Source organism: Microplitis demolitor, chromosome 9 (genome assembly GCF_026212275.2).
Source record: "Microplitis demolitor isolate Queensland-Clemson2020A chromosome 9, iyMicDemo2.1a, whole genome shotgun sequence".
Classification (NCBI taxonomy): Eukaryota; Metazoa; Arthropoda; class Insecta; order Hymenoptera; family Braconidae; genus Microplitis; species Microplitis demolitor.
In genome coordinates this window covers 2,414,039-2,436,377 of record NC_068553.1, presented here as the reverse complement: position 1 = coordinate 2,436,377, position 22,339 = coordinate 2,414,039, and the positions used below count along the sequence as shown (strand labels likewise).

The window sequence follows — 22,339 nt, the reverse complement described above, 5'->3', positions numbered from 1 at the left end:
TTATCTTTTCTTTTTTATATGATTATATTTATATATATTATATATATTTATACGCAAGACACCAGGAATGAGATCGTAAAACTAATTATCTGATAAACGATTTAATTGTATAGTTCGCGAATTAAAAAAAATTTACAACATGATTAAAATTTTATATTTTTCAATAATTAATGTTTTTTAAGTTGATTTAAATATATTAATGTCTTTTTTTCTTTTTTTTTTTTTTTATGAATATATTTATAAATTTTTAATTTATTGATTCAAATTCGCCATTTTGTATACCGTTGGTATTCTGGTTCAAGCTCGGTGGTGACCTCATCTAAGCCTTCAGTTAAATGGTACTCGTACACGTTACTTTGACGTTCACTTTGAACTTGAAGTTTATTGACGACTATTTCTTCGTCGGACACTAAGTTTTATCAAACCCCAAAATGAAAAAATTTTGTTTAATGTTTTTTTTTTTTTTTTTTTTTTTTTTTTTCAATTTATAAATTTAAATTGTAGATAAAAATTTTGTATAAATAAATTTGTTAAGAAAACAAAAAAAATAAATTTAACATAATTTTTGAAAATTTGATTTTACGTCACTAATTTTTTATAATTTTTTGTTTTTTTTTTTTTTTTGTTTATTTTAATAATTTTTTTGAAAACTTTTGTTTATTTTTTTTTTTTTTTTTGGAATTATTGAATTTTAAGTTCGTCGATATTAATTTGAGGAAAAGTTCAATGGAAAAAATATAAAACTTAGATTTTAACTACAAATATTAAGAATAAATTTAAAAAAAAAAAAAAAAAAATAACAAATTTTTGTGACTGTTTCTTGAATTAACTTTTTTGAACAATGAAAAAAAAAAAAAAAAAAAAAAAAAAAAAAATAATGAAAATACTGAAAAATCCAAAAGTGCACACCTCAATCGCTCATTTTATTTTCAATTATTACTTTTATTTTATATTATTATTTTTTTTTTTTTTTTTTTTTTTTTTATATGAATGATTATTCAATTTATAAATTATGAATTTAGGTGTGATGCATCCTTACAGAGAATTTCTCTACATCATAAAATCTCACAGTTTTTCCCTCCACAAATCGACTTTACAGATAAATTTTTACATCGGTACAACTCTACATAATATTATTTTTACATATTTAGAAAATCCAACGGTTGCTGCTTTTCAACTGGTGGTCATGTGTTAACATTTTGTATCAATTATTATTTCATTAATATTGTTTGTTGTCTTTATATTTTCATTTTTAATAAAATATCAACTGACGATTCAGATAACCTTGGTACTGTTGAAAAATAATTTAAAATGAGTGAAGATACAGTACCTGTTGCTGTGTATAAACCAAAGTCGAGAAATCAATTTGAAGTACAGAAAAAAGTTATCGAAATTGATACGAAAAGCTAACGCAACACCACCAGTTCATCGGAAGCAACCACTGGATTTTCTAAACTTGTGTTGAAGTAAATCATTCCTTTGGTAATATTTAAATAATTTAATTTTACTTTTTTCATTGTTTCTTTTCTACAATTAACCTACTTTATTGATAAAATGTCAAAACGAAAATTCTACTGTTTAAACTTAACGCCATGTAAAAATGATCGCTGTAAAGATTTATAGTATAAGAGATGTTCTCATGTAAAGATGGAACAATGTGAAAATAAGGGAGAAGTGCTGCAGTCGTAACAAGAGGCAGTTGTAACACTCAATAAAAATCTTAAAAAAAAAACTTAAAATTATTATTATTCTTTCTTTAACTTGTTAAAAATAGTAAATTATTGATTAGATCAAAGTTTCAGTTATTAATTTTGTTCCGATATTAAAACATTGAGAATTGTTGAAAATATGCGTAAAAACTGTTTTTTGTACGCTTCACAATTTTTTTAATAACAAATTTGTTTTCTAATGTTATAATGTGAGACTTGTATTCATACTTTAAGGGACGTATCAAGAGTATCGTATAATCGAATTTTATATCAATTTACTGATTTTTGTTAGTGTAATTAGATTTTTATTAACAATTCTGCGTGAGAGTCAATTGTAACACTTGAACGAGTAACAATTGTAACACTCAGAGTCGTGTATGGGATCTGCGCAAACTGGATGCGCGACAAATCTACTCTGGGATAGTGTAGTTTTAATATTTATAAATGTTTAATAATTTATATTAAAGATACAAATATATGAGCTACTTTAAGTTTAAATACTTGACTTTAAGAGTTAATTAAGTATAATAGTATGTATTAAGACTGAATAATAAAAGCAATTTGGTGAAAAATATCTATTTCGTTCCGTGTTACAATTGACCCTGCACTGTGTTACAACTGCAGCCCACGCGCCGCCATCTTGGCCCCTGACTTTAGTTAAATAATTTGATTTTTTAATAAGTTAACATTGACTGTTTACTAATTAACTAAGTCAGTCACATAAAAGATACTATCAGCTAACTTTCTCACAGTTTCTAAGTTTACGATCTTAAAAAAAAAAAACAAATGGAATCGAAAAAATAAAATTTTTTGTTACAACTGCAGCCCCTCTCCCCTAACCTTCTGTAGAGTTGTTACGATGTAAAAATTTATCTGCAGAGTTGATTCGTGTGGGGGAAAACTTTGCGAGGTTTTATAATGTAAAGAAATTCCCTATAGGGATGCACCACACCTATCAATTTGACTTTTTTATTTCTTATTTGAAGTTTAATATTTTTCTATCAACTTTTTTTCAGATATCTCGCCTTTTTGTCTTAGATGACGCTCTTTTTTTCCAAACCTATACAGTTACTCTAGTGCTGCTGCCAGTAGTTAAGGGAGAGTAAATGGCCAAAAAAAGTACCGTTTAAAGAGCCTTTGCGATTGAGGTTTGCAAAAAGTGCATTAAAAATGAAAATCTGTATTTCTTTAAATTTGAGTAATAAATTAATGAATGATATTTTATTTTTCATAGTATCTTAAGTAACTAGTGCTATAGAGTGTACTGCTTGAGTTCCGGGCCAGGGAACATGGGCGCCAGTGAGTGTTGCCAACCAAACGAGAGTATTATACTTGCTAGCACTGTATTCTGCGACATTTTATATAATGAATGCTCAAAATAAAAACGCCGTTAATTTTCTAAAGACGGCGTCATGCAGTAGTAATTATTTTAGTGATTCGTCTTTATAAAAAACAATATGTTATTTATTTTGTTCAGTTTATTTATCAAGTTATAAAAAAACTTACTCAACTGTTTATGTATTTAATTATTAAAAACGCAATTAAATATTCATTTATTTAATCGAAATTAAAATCATATTCATAACTTATGATCCTATTAATCAGCAAACATTAGTACTAACCTAATAAAAAGTCTGATACATATTTTATTTTATTTAAAAATAAGGTTATAAACTGAAAATGACGCATTATGATGATCTAAAGTGGTTTGCCGATAAATTTAAGGCGCATGTGCAATCTAGAGAATTTTTTTTTTTGCTAGTGATGGAGCTTTAAGTAAAAGCGAGTTTAAACCGGTAACCTATCTTGTACATTTCGATAACTTGGACTACAGAGCGGGGATATGTCACGTCCATTTTCGTAAAATTTCGGGGAGAGAGGTTGCTCTAGTGCTTTTAGAAAAATTAAACACTGCATCCGGCCAATCAGAAATGATCAGTGTTCAATGAAAAAGTTAATGAGACGGACGTTAGGTATTTAACAGCATTTATTCTGAGCATTTGTTATACATAAAAAAAAAATTAAATCGAGAAAAAAATTAATTCACTTTTTTATCCCATATGAAATTGAAGTGTGCACTTTTTGAATTTCCAAACTTTTTTTCATTAACGCAATACAGTTTTCACACAAATTACAACCTTGAAAAAATGATTCATTTTATAAACAAAAAAAAATTACTTTATCTGAACTCTCAATGGTCACTAGGGAGGCCCAAAAAAACCGACTATTTTTTTTTTCGAGTCTCTTATGAAAATTCGATGGTTTACGATGTTTTCAGAAGCCTCTTCTAAAATCGGCTTGATAAAAAATTTTCAAAAGGTCACACATGAGTTTTGAAAACATTAAAAATGATTGAAACTCGGAGTTTTTGTTCCTAAATTTTTTCTTTTTCGTGGCAGCAATAGTGTATATTTGTAAAATCATGTTTATGCTGAAAATTTCGGCCCAAAATTTAAATATTTAAACGGCGCTCAAGAATTTTGAATATTAACTGATAATTCGTAACTAATAGTTTGAAATAGTTGTTGCATTTTTTTTATGACTCAATTATTGTCATTAAGTAAAATATAACTTTTTCATAACCAAAAATATACAGGACAGTCTTAAACATTAAAATTTGGTAAGTTTTAAATAAGCGAAAAACCGAAAAATTGAATTAAAAACAAAAAAGTATGCAAATAACTTATTATTTCTATTTCTCTGTTATATTTTTATTCATTGCGATGCAAATCGATGGTGAAAAAATCGAGAAGCTTTATTATCAATATTCAAGGGTTGTTCAAAAACGTTGAAAAGACAGCACTCGGAAACATTTAAAATTCTTAAGCGAGGTCCCTAGCGAATTCGAACATACCGAAATTTGGAGTATATTTTGAGTGTGTTTTGGACATAGTATACATTTGATAACATTTGGGTACAGTTTACGAATAATGGCCTAATCATACTGAAATAATACCGAAATTGAAGTAAATGTTGGGTATGTTTGTGAACTTTTCATACCCAAATTATACTGAAGAAAATCATTATTCGTGAAATATGGTATAGATGACGTTTATAAATCAAATGTCATTTTACTGTTCAGCTTGAATACTATTGTACCAATTATACAAATACAATATTATGTATTTTTCTAAAATCAACTCATACACTCACATTTTTGAGAGTGGAAAGATTTAATTACATATAATAAAAACTTTATATTCTCAATTGTTTTACTGGCGCTGTTAGTGTAAGTTATAAATAATTGTGTCGACTAATAAAAAATAATGGAAGTGAATAGGCTCTACATAGAACAAGATTTTCGAAGCGTACGAAAAAACCTAACCCTAAACAAAATTTCTATCAAGAGGCCACAGATTTTCTAAAAAACGATCGATTTGCTCGAAAGAACCTGAACGAGAAGTCTGTAATATTTCCCAACAAGCGGTCAAAGAAATTTATTTAAAAATAATTGGAAATTTTTTTTATTAATAAAATCAAAAACCTTCTCATTTTTAGTGTTCTAAAAAGAATTTAATAAAATAACGAATTTACAATTTATTAAAAATTTCAAAATTTGAATAAACATGTATTTTATTTCTCTCCTCTCAATTTCTTACTTTTGTGATAAATCGATTTTATAGGTTAATAGATTAAAATTTGACTCTGCTAAATTCAGCAATTAAGAAAAAAAATTAGAGTACTTTTTAGGTCTATAATGTTCACATACATACCCAAAATAGAGGCATTATGTAGGTATAATTTGGGTTGTTTTTTGGTATATTACCGAAAAACGACCGAAACTGGGCTATAATTCAGTGGATATTTTTAGTATTTTTTAAATATGACCGGGTTCGCTAGGAGTTTAAATATTTAAATTTTGGGCTTAAATTTTCAGCGTAGTCATGATTTTACAAATATAAACTATTGCTGTCACGAGAAAGAAAAAAATTGGAAATAAAAAATTCAAATTTCGATCATTTTTGGTATTTTCAAAATATGTGAGCGACCTCTTGAAAATTTTCTAAAGAGCTGATTTTTGGAGAGGCTTCTTAAAACATCGTAAACCCACAAATTTTCATAAGAGACTCAAAAAAAAAAAATAGTCGGTTTTTTTAGGTCACCTTACTGGTCACATTGAATCCATATAACCCCAGAAAAGTTTAAACTCAACATACCTAACTAGCTATTCAATTTTTCCAAAAAGTACAAAATATTTTTTTTTGTAAAAACAAAAGTCCCTAACACTTTTTCATAACTGAATACTTAGAAAAAATTTTCAAAAACCCGTTTTTTTTTTTTAATTTAAAATTTTACATCTGAAATGTGATCACCGAGAATTGAATAATTGAAATTTTCTAAAACAAATTTCTTATCATAAAACATTTTTTTTTTAACAATAATTTAAAAATAATTTCTAGTTAAATTATTTAAAAAAATTAAAACAAAACACAGTAATTTTAGATACTAAAATTTAGTTACGAATGTAGAAATTACAGGAAATAAATCGTGTCGAAAAAAAATTAAATGAATATTAAGAATATTAATATAATTAATTTGTTAATCACCACTCACTTGATTAAATAATAAATAAAATTTAATCCATCAGTATCCACAGCTATGAGTTTGAAAAAATCTTATCATCATTAGATACCGGAATGTTAAATGCCTTTTTTAATTCTTCTAATCTTCTATTATCATCATCATCATCATTAACAACAACAATAACATCTTGACTATCATTATTCCCATGATCATCATCACCACCACCAGTATCATCATTAACTATTTCATCAGCTTTAACACAAACTGATGAACATTCAGATTCAATACCCGAATCTAAGCTACCAGCAAAACCATCCAGATTATCTTCGCAACATGGATTTGTCTCTTCGATTCCCGAATCCTGACTATTGCGATGGGCAACTGAACGATCGATAGATCTATCGATCAATAAATTTTGTGACAGTGAAACTTGTTCATTACTTTTATCAATTAAAATACAATTGTTGTGATCATCAAAGGATTCACAGTGTTCGTAAATAATCTCTACCTCTGGATGCAATAAATCATTAACTAATATATCATCATTATCATTATTGTGGTCCTTGTCAACCGTTAAATCATCTAATAAATTATTTACACTTATATCACACGTTATATTACATAATAAATGAGTATCGTTATCATTATCAACGTTATTTATTAAATTAGGATGATTAATACTGATGATTGTGTTATCACAATTTTCAGTGACGTTTAGCGACGTCATTGGTAACGAATAATCATCATTATCATGATGATTATCATCATTATTTTCAACTAAAACACTTACAACAGGTACATTACTGTCTTTAAATGCTGCTTCTGCTGCTTCTGATGATTCATTATGATGATGATGATTTTTTATTTTATGATCATCTGAATTTTTATCTGAATCAATCAATCCTTCACGCAGGTACTTTTGAAATTTATCACCGAGCGCCATCATACTTGTAACCCGATGAAATGGTGAGGTGTAATTACGCGATGACTCGAATGGTGAAGTTGTAAATAAACTTCCAGTGTTTTGAAAAAGGCCCAAAAGACGATCAAGACTCGATGTTGATGATGATGATGATGATTGGGGTAGTGGTTGTGATCTTGATTCGATAATAGTTTTTTCTGTTTCAGATGCTACATTGGGTCTTATATCACTTGTTGATGAAGAGGGCCTTATTTCTATTTTAGATGATTTTGATTTCTTATCACTTTCTGATAAATTGGGATTTAATTCTGGCGATGAAGTACTAGGATTTTTAATAGTTAGTGGTAAAGTAAATCCTAGTATTTTTGCTGGTGAAATGGGCCTTATTTCATTACTTGATAAACTGGGCCTTATATCACTTGTTGAAGAAATATCAAGTATTTTAATATCAGATGAATTTATTTCATTTAATAAATTGGGCCTTACATCAATTTCTGATGAATTGGACCTTAAGTTAATTGCCGTTAAATCGGGCCCTGAGTCATTGATTTGTGATGATTTTATATTTTCTACCTGGATCAATTCACTTGAATTGGGCCTTCTTTCTTCAGATGATAAATTGGGTCTTATTTGTTCTGTTGACAAGTTGGGACTTATTTCTATTAGTGATGAATTCAATTCCATTGATCGAATTAAGATATTGGGCCGTGTATCAGTTAGCGTCGAATTTGATTCAGTGAGTACATTGGGCCTTATTTCAGATGAATTGGGCTTTATTTCAACAGTAGTTGAGTCAGTAACGTTATCTGCTACCGTTAAGTTTGAAGCATCATCTACTGACGATACGTTGGAAATTAAAATTTCAGATGTAAAAGTGGGTCTTATAATATCTGTTGTAAAATTGGGCCTTATTTCTGTTGTAAAACTAGATTTTATCGTTGTTATTGAGGTTACATTTTGAGAATTATCGTCAGATAAATTAGGTATTTCAGATGATGAATTGGGCCTTATCATTTCAGTCGATAAGTTGGGCCTTGATGTATCCATCAACGTTTCCGAATTTTCCGATGGTAATTTAGATTCCAAAACTGTAGGTAAAACAGAATTTGTACCTAGCAAACTGGGTCTTATCTCTTCAACTAAATTGGGCCTCATTTCTTCGTCTGCTTTGGGCCTTACATCAATAACATTTAATTCTAAAGAATCTAAACTTTCTGTAGACAACTGAATCTCTTTTTTAATATCCGTTGTAAAATCGGGCCTTATCGTTGTAGCTGCAGGCGTCAAATTGGGCCTTATTGATGATTGATTAACAAAAACACTATCAGAATCATCAGAATCCGTAAAATCTGTTTCATTAATTTTAAGTGCTGGTGCAATAACAGTAACGCGAAAACGTGAACCATCCGATGGAAAGAAACACGTGGACGTGGACGTTGACGTAGAGGAGGACGAGGATGATGAGATAGATGGTGGTGATGAAAATGAAGGTGGTGGTGTGACAGGTGATGATGAAGCTGATGAATTATTAGAACTTAATGATGTTTCAGATACACGTGAAACAACGAAACGACTTCGTGAAGGACTTGGAATTGGGCTTGCCACGGGCGAGGGAATTGGCGATGGTGCTGGTGAACGTAAACGTCCACCGCTTGTACGTTTAGCCATTTGCATTGTCGAGGATGCTGACGTAGACGATACAGACGATGTCGTTCTTGTAGAGCTGCTGCTACCTCCGACAATGACCTCGCTCGTGGCGCCCATTAAAGGAGGTGAACGTGCTGGCAGTGTCTGACAAGTCAACGAGATCTTACGCGAGCTAACGCTTGATACGCGACTGCGATGTTCTGGACTAGTTGATTCTGATGTACTTTCTTCTTGTTCATACAGTTCTTCATTCCGTTCACAGTAGCCACGTATTTCATTTATTAACTCAATATACTGATCAGCCATTGCCGGCTAAAAAAATATTTTAAACAAATTATCAATTTATTTATTTATGCTTTGTTTTGATTTATAGTTTCTACTTACAGATTTACTGATTGCTTTGTCATCTAAATCGATCCGAGTGATACTCGTATTTTTTTTTAACGCCAGAGACAGAAACGTCAAACCGGTCAGCTGAAGATTGTTGTCTCGCAGGTCTATCCTCTCGAGTGTCTCATTCTTTTCGATAACTTCCGCGAGTGCAAGAACACCTTTTTGAATGAGTCCCGTTGATTGGACTCCTAGCTGCAGGAGGGTTTGATTACGACGAAGTGACTCTTTACATACTTCAAGAAATTCATCGCCCATAGCATTTTGCCCGATGTTCAATGTCTCTAATGTCTTTGAGTGCATCTGAACAAAGAATTTTATATAGTGTTATTTTATGTATATATATAGATAGGGGAAGGGGGGAGGCAAAACAAGTACTTAAGGAAGTACTTGTTCTGCGGAGACTCAAATACAATAAATATTTTTTTTTTTTTTTTAATGACATTCGAAGAGAATGGAATAAATTTTCAGCTTTCGATAAAAAAAAGAATTTCATTTTTTGCGGCAAAATTAAAATCATAAACAATAACAAAAAAAACATAATGATGTAAATCGTTGTTTTTTTTTTTTTAATTTATATCAGCAATATCTTTGGAAATAATGAACCGATTTTGACGTTTAAAATGTCATTTCAAGCAGTTGTCTGTGCTCTAAAGTTGGAAAAAAATTTTGAAACATTTGATAAATAATATTATAAGTTATTCCGAATAAATGAAGTAAATCGTTTTTTTCCATTTGTCGTATTTTTAATCACCAATATATCTTGAAATACTGAATCGGTTTTGACGTTCAACGTGACGTTCGATGCAGTTTTTCAATCACAAACGTTCAATAAAACACCGTCATCAATTAGTTCTAAAATTTAGATTTTACTAGAAAAAATAGTACCATAGATAACTAGTGCCATCGAGTATAATACTCGAGTTCGGAGTTTGGAAACATGAGCGAAGCGAGTGTTACCAACCGAACGAGAGTATTGTACTTGATGTCACTAGTTGTCTACGATATTTTATATAATACATGCTAAAAATGAAATTCAATACTTATTTATTTAATAGAATATGAAATAATGTTCAGTCACGAGCTTAGACAATTTGAAAAGCTTCGTGCATTTCCGCTACAGCCGTGAGCTGCCAAACTCGCTACTGACCTCGAGGTCAGAATAGTGCCGGGTCACTCGCTATTTGGGCCCGCTACATACAATTTCTAGCTCATGGCCGGGTCAAGTTGACATGAGAGCCCCGCTACCAGCCAACCAATCAGCAAAATTGGCGGTTAACTATTTCCTGTTGGCGCACTTTTAAGCCAATGAGAAAATTCGTTTTATGCATCGAGGCTGCCACGTCACCATCAAGCAGCCACGTCACTCCCAACTACATTTTCTCTGGGTCTTTTTCGCTCCTGAATTCAAGAGTACAACCTCGTACTCTAAAACCGCTCTGCTTTAATATAATTATCGTTGGTTGCGTTCGCTATCCCGTATTCATTTTGTTGCATTCGCTGTTTCATATTATCTTCTTACAGTTTCAAGTGTAAATAGTGTCAATAAATATCTAATTCATTTATTATGATAATTTGTGTAATTTTTTAGTTGTTAAAATTACATCACACCCAAACCAGATACTTTTTGCGCATTCGCTCACTTTACAAATAATATTTTTATTTTATTGTTTTATTAATCAATAAATATGAAAACTAACCTAATGAAAAGTCTAATACATGTATTATTTAATATAAAAACTTGAACAAGTTTTTTTCTAAATATAAAACTAACAAGTCTTAAAATTTTAGGTTAATTAATATCCATCTTTGATTCCATTTCATTAAGATGTAGTATTTATTTTTACTTTCAATAACTTTTTAATAGAATTAGAGTCCAGATTATAAATTTAAGGTAACACAAATTTATCAGTTAATGACGATCCACAATCGTTAGCCGATCAATTTAATGCGCAGGTGTAATCTAGAGAATTTTTTTTGCTACTCATGCAACTTTAGGTAAAAGTGAGTTCACCCCGGTAACCTATCTTGAACGTTTTGATAACTTGTATAATAGAGCAGGGATATATCACGCCTATTTTCGTCGAATTTCGCGGTAGAAGGGATGCACAAATGCTTTAAAAAAGTTTAAACACTGCATTTGACCAACCAGAAGTGATGAGTGTTTAATGAAAAAGTTTATGGGGCCGAGGTTAGTCATTTAACGGCGTTTATTTTGAGCATGTATTATATAAACACTTTTTCGAAATTCTTTCGACAACGGTTCCTCTAGAACTAATGAACCAATTTTGATATTTGAGGTGGCATTCAACGCGGCTTATAAAGTTTTAGAGCTGATTAAATTTGGGAATTAATCCATCGAGTACATCACAAGTTATCCGAAAAAATTTTATTTTTTAAATATCTCCGAATGTACTGTATCGATTATGCTTAATTTTTAGGGCAAAATGGACCCTCTAAAATTTTGGATGCTTCAAAATATTTGGGGCCAAAATGGGCCCCCAAAATTTTTGTTCAGTTTAAATGATTTATGAATAAGGAAGTCTTGCAAAGTATTTGAGATTGTGGTTTACTTTTAACACGTCTCAATAGAAAAATTTTCTGAACTTAAATTTGGAAATTAATTTTTTTTTTTTTTCAAAGCTTAAAAATAATCTGGAAGTTGAACCGAGACTATATCGATGGTGCACTAAGTACTCTTTCAATTGAGCTATCCAAGCTTATGCCAGAGTCCGTTCAATGTATCAGTATACAAAACATTGAAATAATGAAGGGCGAAAAATCAATATTTTAGGAAAATTTATTAATTAGCGTTTTTACCATACCTACACTGTAAGGTTAAATGATTGCCCTATTTAAAGGGAAAGAAAGTGTTCTTTTCTTTTACGAGACAACAAATGATAAACAACAGTGCATACTCCCTTCTTCTTACAAAACAGAGGGAAAATTTCAAACTTTCGGATGCAGATATGGTGAAAAATCGTATACACACCGCGGTGAAAAGTAGGGAATCCCAATCCGAGTGTTTGCGACCCTTGCCTTCGACTTGAGCAAGTTTGTATAAACTCGGTTTAGAATGTCCTACTTTCCTTCCGTGATGTGTAGCATAATATCAAGATGAGATAAAATAACAGTCGAATTTTAGTAAATTTTTTAAAATGCCCATTTTCATGGCCACATTCAAAATATCAAGATCTGTTAGAAATTCGATTTTTGAAAATCGAACCGAAACCAATAACTTTTCTTTTTTATGGAAATTTTCAATTTTCTTAACGGGAAGTTAAAAGAGTAGAAAAACAAATAGACGAATTGGAAAAAATAAATCATTTAAAAGCTCCGAGTGTCATGAATGTTAAATAAGTAAAATATTATTTTTGCTCAACGATAATTTAAAATGAATATGAAGATCTATCGCACAATTAAATAACTTTAAAAATTTTTATTCTACCACGTCCCTGGACTTGGATATATGATACGAGCTTATCTTAAATTATTGTTGAAAAAAGTTATTTTTAACCATTTAAATATTCACGACAGTCGGGAGTTTTTGAATGATTTATGTTTCTAAATTTGTAAATTTTATCCCTATTAACGAAAAATTCGATCTGTATCAAAATAAATGATAAATTCAAATATTTTTTATTTAATTTAGGTTTTCAAATCGTATTTATTTCATACGGGAATTTAATCGGTTTTTGACCGTACTATTCCCTATCCAGACCAATATCAGACTTGTTTTCATTTTATGTTTAGTCTGTTGTTAATCGCTTCTAGATTAAAAACAGACGTTTTTGCTATGATTATTAGTCTGTGTTTAGTTGTTTTTCGGACCAAAACAGACTTTTTTTACTATAATTTTAAGTCTACTTTCAATCGTCTTTACATTAGAAACAAGACTTTTTACAAATATAAATAATAATACGAATCTAGATTTATAAATTTATTTTAATTTTCTTGATATTTAAAACACGCTAGTACGCTTTCGTGACAAGATATCACAAGAATTTTGATGTTTTCTAATGCCAAAATATTTTTCGATTTTATCCAGTATATAAGAAAAATTTCTTGATATTTTAAGAGTTATTTTATTACTTTTATGCAATAGTATAAATATTCAGTCAAGGCAACTAAAAAATAAAGTTGTCAAACTTTATGATGTTCCCACCAAAATCACTTTTCTTACAATCTTCCTGAAATTTTGAATACACTTACTTTTAGGTATCCTTTATGCGTAGAAATTTTTCAAAATAGCCTTTACAGTACTAAATTTGTAATAATTGACTATTTAAATTTGCAGATTTAATATGTGGATCCTACCCCGATCAGTTTGGTAGCATACGTTTTTATGAATAAAAATAGAAATTTTCTTACGATTGTTTTAAAAAATTGAAAATCATTAATTGAAGATATAACGAATATGTTTCTGTAAAAATAAGAAAAAATTGGCGGTATTTATTTTGTTGTAAAAAATGCTAAAAGTTACTCTTGACAGTTTTCAAATTTTCTGTCGTTGCTTGAAACGTAAGAAATAGCGACTTAGCAACGTTACACTGGAAGGGACACTGCCAACATAATAAAATATGAAAAAAAAATGAAATTTCGTTCTATCGCTGGATTTCTTAACAATCAATTTGTACATCAACTATATTTTTAAGAATATGATTTTGTAAATAAAAAATGATAGCCTATAACCATCAGCATTAAATTCTGGTTATTTTGTATGGTCACCAATATTTTAAGTAAATTAGATTACGAAAAAAATGAAATAAAATAAAAAAGTTACTAGAACTCTTTAAACAAATGCATCTATCTCTCCCTTTTCTTTATGTCTACTCGGAGGCAAAAATTACAGATTCAAGATTTACATGAATCTGATTAGATCAGAATAGATATAGTGGCGGAGAAACTGTGGTAACCTGAATACTTTTCGAGTATTTATTGCAAAAACTCGATATATAAACTATTGGTTTGTTGCGCAATGAAATAGTTTGAAATGAGTTTATCGGCAGCTATGGAAACCACCATTAAACTGGTTTGATATTAGTTTAAATCAAGATTTTATTCCACACATTTAAACCCTCTGTGTAGGGTTAAAAATAAATTTATATAGAATATAAAATAAATAAATAAATAATCATAAATGAACTCAATTTAAATTTGAATCAATCAGAAACTCGAGTTAAACCCATTTTAAATAATAAATGCTCAAAATGGATGCCGTTAAATGTCTAACGTCGGTCTCATTAACTTTTTCATTGAATACTGATCATTTGTTATCGGTCGAATGATGCCATCTTTAGGAATTTAACGGCGTTTTTATTTTGAGCATTCATTCTATAAAATGTCGCAGATTACTAGTGTTAGCGAGTATAATACTCCCATTGGGTTGGCAGCACTCACTGGCGCCCATGTTCCCAAGCCCCGAACTCGAATATTATACTCGCTAGCACTAGTTATTTGAAATACTATTAAACCCATTCCCAAGGGTTTATGCGATCAACTAGGTTTATAACCGGTTTAATGATAATTTAAATAAGATTTGGTTTAATGAGAGTATTAAATAGACTTTATATCGAGATGTTTTTAATCCGCCAGGGTACTAGGATACCGCAAGAAAATCTTACTTAAACGGAAAAACAATTAAAGTTAAATTTACGATGCTAACATCGTAATTTTTTCTATTCATTATTGTAGTAGTGGACCGTACCTTTGAAATCATACTTTTTACAATGGAGCATTGGAAATTTCATTTATGAAATAATACTTCAGACAAGTAACAAAAAGTCTTAAGCTCTTTCGTATAAATTACGATGTTAACATCGTAAAATTTAAAGTAATAGGAATCTTAAATAAAAGTATAAAATAATAATTGCTCGAGTGTTAGATTTGAACACGAAATTTTTCGAGTGCGAATCGACCGACGCTTCTGACCACACGGCCACAAAAGGTCCCACAAGTCTAGGTAGTTTTTAAGACCCATATAAACGATATAAATAAAGAAATAAGTTACGAGAACGCCTCTTACGGTAGATACAGTTACTATTGAAAAATTACGATGTAACATCGTAATTTCTATAAGTCACATCGTATTATTGGCGGGGAGCGTGACGAAAACGACATTTAATGGTTACAAAAAAGCATGCTCGATAATTGTAAGAGTTATATAAAATCAGTGTAAAAAATAAAAATTCGTTATAAAATCAAAATATAAAAATTGATATAATAATATAAATAAAGAAGTGCAAGTGTATTTTTGTCACAGAAAATTAAATTAAATATATTTCGATAAAGAAAGTAAATATAAAAAATTTTAATAAATATAAAATACTATTATTTTAGAATATAATAAGGTTAACCGGTAAAATTAAAACAAATAATACATGACAGCTACAATAATAAAAGTTGAAAAAATAGTAGAATATTAATTTGAGTTTTTAGCAAAATTGAAGTATAGTCGACTCTCTTTATGTGGCCACTCTGAAAATGTCCGTTCACCTAATTTCAATGTTTATTTGGTCTCCTACCGATGGACAGTCATTAATTTTATAATACCATCTATATATGTCCGCAACAAATATTTTGACTCGCTCTCTTCAAGTATCCGTACATAAATTTAATTAATTAATATATAATTATAATAAAATTAAAAAAATGTATAGCACTTAATTGTATGTCTATGCGGTAGAGTAATCAGATTTCAAATGGTTAGATTTACGAAAGAAACATAAGAGACCTGTTTTGAAAATTTTTGAATTTCCTACGAAAATTAGTATTAGTTATAGCTGTACGCTTATTTTTCAGCAAGTTATAAAATTTTTCTCATTGCACTACTATTTTATATTTAATTTTCACATATTTATTTTCAACGAGAGCATGATTCAACGAAATTATGTCCACAGCGAGCGCTGCGATCGATTCAGTTGTCCCTATCATATAGAGGAGAGGTACTGCAGTCGTAACAAGGGGCAGTTGTAACACTCAATAAAAATCTTTAAAAAAAACCTAAAATTATTATTATTGTTTCTTTAACTTGTTCAAAATAGTAAATTATTGATTAGATCAAAGTTTCAGTTATTAATCTTGTTCCGATATTAAAATGTTGAGAATTGTTGAAAATACGCGTGGAAACTTTTTTTTGTACGCTTTACAATTTTTTTAATAAAAAATTTGTTTTCTAATGTTATGATGCGAGACTTGTATTCATACTTTAAGGGACATATCAAGAGTATTGTATAATTGAATTTTACATCAATTTACTGATTTTTGTTATTGCAATTAGATTTTTATTAACAATTCTGCGTGAGGGTCAATTGTAACACTTGAACGAGTAACCATTGTAACAGAGTCGCGTATGGGATCTGCGCAAACTGGACGCGCCACAAATCTACTCTGGGATAGTGTAGTTTTAATATTTATAAATGTTTAATAATTTATATTAAAGATAAAAATATATGTGCTACTTTAAGTTTAAATACTAGACTTTAAGAGTTAATTAAGTATAATAGTATGTATTAAGACTGAATAATAAAAGCAATTTGGTGAAAAATATCTATTTCGTTCCGTGTTACAACTGCCCTGCACTGTGTGACAACTGCAGGCCACGCGCCGCCATCTTGGCCCCTGACTTTAGTTAAATAATTTGATTTTTTAATAAGTTAACATTGACTGGTTACTAATTAACTAAGTCAGTCACATAAAAGATACTATCAGCTAACTTTCTCACAGTTTCTAAGTTTACGATCTTAAAAAAATCAAATGGCATCAAAAAAATAAAATTTTTTGTTAAAACTGTAGCACCTCTCCCCTACTAGGCTCCCTGCAATAATAGAAGCAGCACGGTAATATCTATTTTATTTAAAAGTAAATAGAAAGATAAATATAATTTTTGAGTTGTAATTTTTATTTTATTCTTTTTACGATGTTATTATTGTAATTTTTTAAATAATATTTAATCCAAGAAATCTTTGTTAAAATTACGATGTTAAATAGTAAAAAATGTAATCTACATAGCAAATTTTAAAATAAGACATTTGAAAATTGATGCTTATGAAAGTATAGTCCGATTACGATGTTAACATCGTAAATTTTAGTGAAATTTTCTTCACATGTACATACACGTGTCATACAACCTTTAAATATTGGACTTTATAAGCTCAAGTGATAAAAAATATACTTATAATAAAATCCATAAAAATAAAAAAATATTTCAACATACCAAGACGTCAGAAAACACATCCGATGAATCTCGTCCAAAATGATTATTCCACAATATTAAAACACCTAGACCACCGGCTTCTTTATTTTCTTCGACCGCCTGAGCCATCAAACCTTTTAAAATTTCTTTAACACCGCCATCTTGTAAATTATTATTGCTAACATCCAATAATTGGAGATGATGATTAATTCTAAGCATTCCTCCTATTTGTATAGCATCATACTTAGCTAAATTATTATCAGCCAAATATAATTCTTTTAAACCCGTACAGACTTTCAATGCTGCTGCCAGTATTACAAAAGCACGTCCAGCTAGACCACAATTTTCAAGTTTAAGTATTTGTAGATGTGCTGCATATTGCAATGGACGTTTAAGAATATTCATGTGCTGTTGGGTCAGAACAATGTCACGTGCTTCCAACTGCTCAAGACAAAGTGTCCTTTTGATCATTGATCCACATGCTTGCCAACCACGTGCTCCAATATTACCGTTGTGAGAAATATTAACATGATTTGCTGACTCGTAGTATTCAAACATATCGAATAATGTCTCAGCACTTTCATCATCTAAACCTGATGATTCGAGATCTATTTTAACAAATTGCAACCGCCTGAATACTTCTTCCAGTGGTTCGGAATTTGATTTACCCAATTCCTCATTTTTTAAACTCAATTCCTCATGACGTTTATCATTTATCGTTAAATCTAATTTTTCTAACTGTCGTATAACATTTTGTATTGGTGTGCTGCCGTGTTTTTCACATGATTTAATATATGCTCGTAATAAAATTTCAAGATTGACATTGTGAGCTGTAACAAATTAAATTCATTAGTTCCATTATTATCGAAAAATTTTTTATTTAATTTTTGATATTTATTGCATTTATTTTAATAGACGAAAAAGGCTTTCCTGGTGCAAGAAATTTTGAATCGTTCTAAGAAAATTTGTTACTCGTCTTAAGGTAGTTCTAGCGTGGTATACTATAGTCAGAGTATTTACTATAAAAAAAAATTTAGAAGAATTTTATCTATGAAATTATCTTTTAAAAAAGTATCCTATTTATTTATTTAATTGTTTTTTTTTATTCATAACTAATTCAAATAGTGATTTTAATATTTTAGTTACTCAGCCGAATTTGACTAAACCGTGAAAGATTTGAATTTCCCGCTTCTTATTCTACACTATTTCAGAGAGCGTTGTGCACGACGTTGCCAGATCATTATAATTTGTTAAGCGAGCAGGTTGGAAATGGATCGAAAATTATTTTTTTTAATTATCATATCTCGATAACAAAACGGTGAGGTGTCACTTTTATTTTTTTAACTTATTCTGAAAACATTTTTCAACACTCTCCTACTTTTTTTTCCAATTCTGTCGAGATAATTTTTTAATATAATAAAAAATAGTTGGAGGGACCGGTCATTTTATATACTTTAAATGAGACATGACCCTCAAAATCGCGAACTTTGTCTTGAAATATCTCGCGATCTAAACGGTCAAAAATTATGAAATTTTAGGAATTTATAAATAAAGCTATTCTTAACCTGTGAAAAAAATTTTAGCTGAATCTGTCGAAGAGTGGTTTCATACTGGAACTACCTTAAGGAATTTTTTGCATTATTAATTGACAACAAAAAATTTCCTCAAGAGAATAAAATTTATTGACGTAAAAAATTTCTTTTCACCCCAAAAAAATTTTTATTTTCAATTTAACATGCAAGAAGTTTCTTCAGGCAAATAAAAAAATTTTTTGTACCAAGAAATAATTTTATTCTGTATACGGTTTTTAGTTAAATTTGATTGTCAAACTGTAATTAAAAATGATTTTTTTTTTATTTATATAAATTCGTTTTTATAAGTATCAACTATCTTCTGATAATGAATTTGTTTTTTTGAATAAAATATTTCATTGATCCGAAAAATAATTTATGATAATGATGAAGACTGAGATTATCTATTATTTAATAGTTATTTTTTTACTTGGCGTACAATCTAATTTGTTATCAACTTAAATATTCTGTAAAGTTAAACTTAATAAAATGTTTTTGAATGTAATTTGATAGTGTGAAAAAATAAACTGATTATTTACAATTTTGATTACGTGTTTTTTAACAAACACATTTTTTTTATTTATTTGATTTTAATTTTGAATAATTTAATCGATTTTTAAATTGAATTTCAGAACTCAACGGAATCTAAGAGATTTTTTTAATTCAATTTTGATTTTACAAGAAATTGAACTTATTTATTCTTTTTTTTTTTTTTTGAAAATTTTACGAAAACCGATTTTTCAGCACAATTTCGACATTTTAAAAAATCTAACCAATTTTTAAATTTAGTTCTAACAATTCATAAAATTTAACCGATTTTTCAAATTTAATTTCGGATTTTTACAAACCAGAATTATTTTAAAAAAATTCAATTTCGATTTTTGCAACAACGAATTTAAAATTTTCTTTTAAATAAATTCCAAAAAAAAAATTTAATTTTTAAATTTAATTTCAACATTTTATGAAACAACCGATTTTTTAATTTAGTTTTTAAATTTCAAATAAAAAAAGTCGAATTTAACTTTTTTCTTTTTTTAATTCTAAAAAATTCAACCAACTTTTCAAATCATTTTTAACTTTTATAAAAACTAACCAAATTTTCTGAATTTCATTTCATTTTCTATAAAATCAGACCAATTTTCTTCAACTCAATTTCTATTAATTAAAAAAAAAAAAAAAAAAAAAAAAAAAAAAAAAAAAAAAAATTATTCCAAATTTAACTTTAATATTCTTTGAAATTTTTCAATTTTTTAATATTAAATTTTGTAATTCAATAAAATTCATAAATATTTAATTTTGATTTATTCACAGAAAAAATAATTCTTGACTGAGAGTAAATATTCTTAATTCAAGAAAATGTTTTTGAAAACCTCAATGTTTTCGGATAAAGTAGAACTCTTCCCGAAAACGATTGTCTTTCAAAATATCTTCTTGATTCAAGATATTTTTTTTTGTGTATAATTCCGAACTAAACCACAGATAAAGAAGTTATTTTGAGTCAAGAAAATACTTTGAAAAACTAACGTTTTTGGGAACCAAGTAAAGATTTTCTTGAGCCAAGAGACTCTGTCTTGATTACAAAAAATTCGTCTTGGTCAGAGAAGATTTCTACTTTATCCAAGAAAATTAAGGCTTTGAAAAAAAATTTTCTTGAATTAAAAATATTTACTTTCAGTCCAGTTTTGTAAAAATTGATCTGAGAAAATTGAAGATTAAAAAAAAATTCTTGAATTAAGAATATTATCTTTTAGTCGATTTTTTTTTTATCTGAGAAAATCAAGGCTTTCAAAAAAAATTCTTGAATCAAAAATATTTACTTTCACACCATTTTCTTTTAATTGTTCCGCAAAAATTAAAGCTTTCAAAAGAAAATTTTGGAATTAAGAATATTTACTTTTAGTCCAGTTTTTTTTTTAATTGACCCGAGAAAATTAAGACTTTCAAATTAAATTTCTTAAATCAAGAACATTTCCTTTCACTCCAGTATTTTAAAAATTGATCTGAGAAAATCGGGGTTTAAAAAAAATTTCTTGAATTAAGAATATTATCTTTTATTTGATTTTTTTTTTATCTGAGAAAATCAAGGCTTTCAAAAAAAATTCTTGAATCAAAAATATTTACTTTCAGTTCAGAATTTTTTTTCTGTCAGCTAAATTTTTTCTTAACAATCCACCACACGATTTCCTTCTTCCAAACCATAATTTCGTCACTAAAAATCCCCAAATAATTTTCTCATTAATCAGAAAATCAAATAATTAAAATTACTTTGTCATAAAATAAAAATAAACTTTTACTATAAAATTTATCATCGCTCGTTATCTATAATTACAATTATTTAGAAAATTCAATGAATCATTCAAAAAAAAAATAAAATAAAAATAAAATAAAATGCATAGAAAAATATAAGACACGTAGATCTAGTTAATTAATTAACAAACGTTCTGAGATTAGTTGCGAAATAAAATGTTTAAAATAAATGATATTGTGAAACAAAATCATTTGTCTGTTGATGAGTCAATGTACCAAGTAATGAATCTCGGGATCTAGAATAATTCTTAAAAAAATTATTCTGAACATAATTTTTTTTTTTTTTAAATTCATCATTCAAAAAACCTTTTGAAATTTAAAATTAAAAATATTTGATTAATTAAAAAAGTAAAATGTATAAAAAATGTATACCTTCTTCCCATGGATTTGCAGGTTCCAAATACCCAGTAATCAATTGATCATCTGGAGGAAAACTGACACGTGATGTCTTATCTTCAATTGTTGATAATCGATCGATATCACCGACAATATTTTTATCACCATAATTACCATCATCAGCATCATCAATATTATTACCATCATGATGATTATGGTCATGATCATCATCATTAATATCATTAGTTTGATTAATTGATGAATTATTAAATTGATTCAAGGTCGGCTGTTGTTTACCGTCATCATCCTCATTATCGTCATCAGAAATTGATTTATGACGTTCTGTTGAATCGATTGTTATTGATTCTTGATTATTTGATAACATCAAATCACAATCTTTAACTATGCAAGCACCTTCATTCATTTTTTAGATTTTTTAATTATTAAATAAATAAATAATAATTTTTTTTTTTTTTATTTATTATTATTTTTATTTTAATTCGACACTCGCGATAAATCATCAACGATTATTTACAACTGCATTATTATTTTTAATTTATGAAAAAATAAATAATAAAAAAAAAATATATTTTTTTTTTAACTTGCGCGGGAGTTATTTGAGGTAATTAAGAACGTTTGTGAGTATGATGTGTGTATTTGTGAAACGGGATTTTATTTTAGCACCCATTTGATTTAACTATTCACTGGCTAGTTGGCGAAACACGAGCAGCCATCATTG

At 28.5% G+C, this 22,339-nt stretch overlaps 2 protein-coding genes across 3 annotated transcripts in view; one reads left to right on the top strand and one right to left on the bottom strand.

Annotated features, from left to right (window-relative positions):
• Positions 1 to 6,299, top strand: part of LOC103577093 (ankyrin-3) — a 14,269-nt gene extending 7,970 nt beyond the window's left edge. For both annotated transcript variants that reach the window (XR_008404315.1, XR_008404316.1), the window contains exon 2: positions 2,726 to 6,299. The gene's annotated coding sequence lies outside the window, so the exon portion shown is untranslated. The remainder of the gene's footprint in view (positions 1 to 2,725) is intronic.
• On the bottom strand, positions 37 to 22,339 carry LOC103577094 (serine-rich adhesin for platelets). The gene is made up of 5 exons (XM_014442250.2): positions 21,637 to 22,339; positions 17,408 to 18,216; positions 9,187 to 9,495; positions 6,264 to 9,114; positions 37 to 409 (listed from the first exon to the last, which is right to left on the bottom strand). The coding sequence occupies exons 1-4, from the start codon at positions 22,022 to 22,024 to the stop codon at positions 6,307 to 6,309; spliced, it is 4,314 nt and encodes a 1,437-aa protein (XP_014297736.1). The 5' UTR covers positions 22,025 to 22,339; the 3' UTR covers positions 37 to 409; positions 6,264 to 6,306.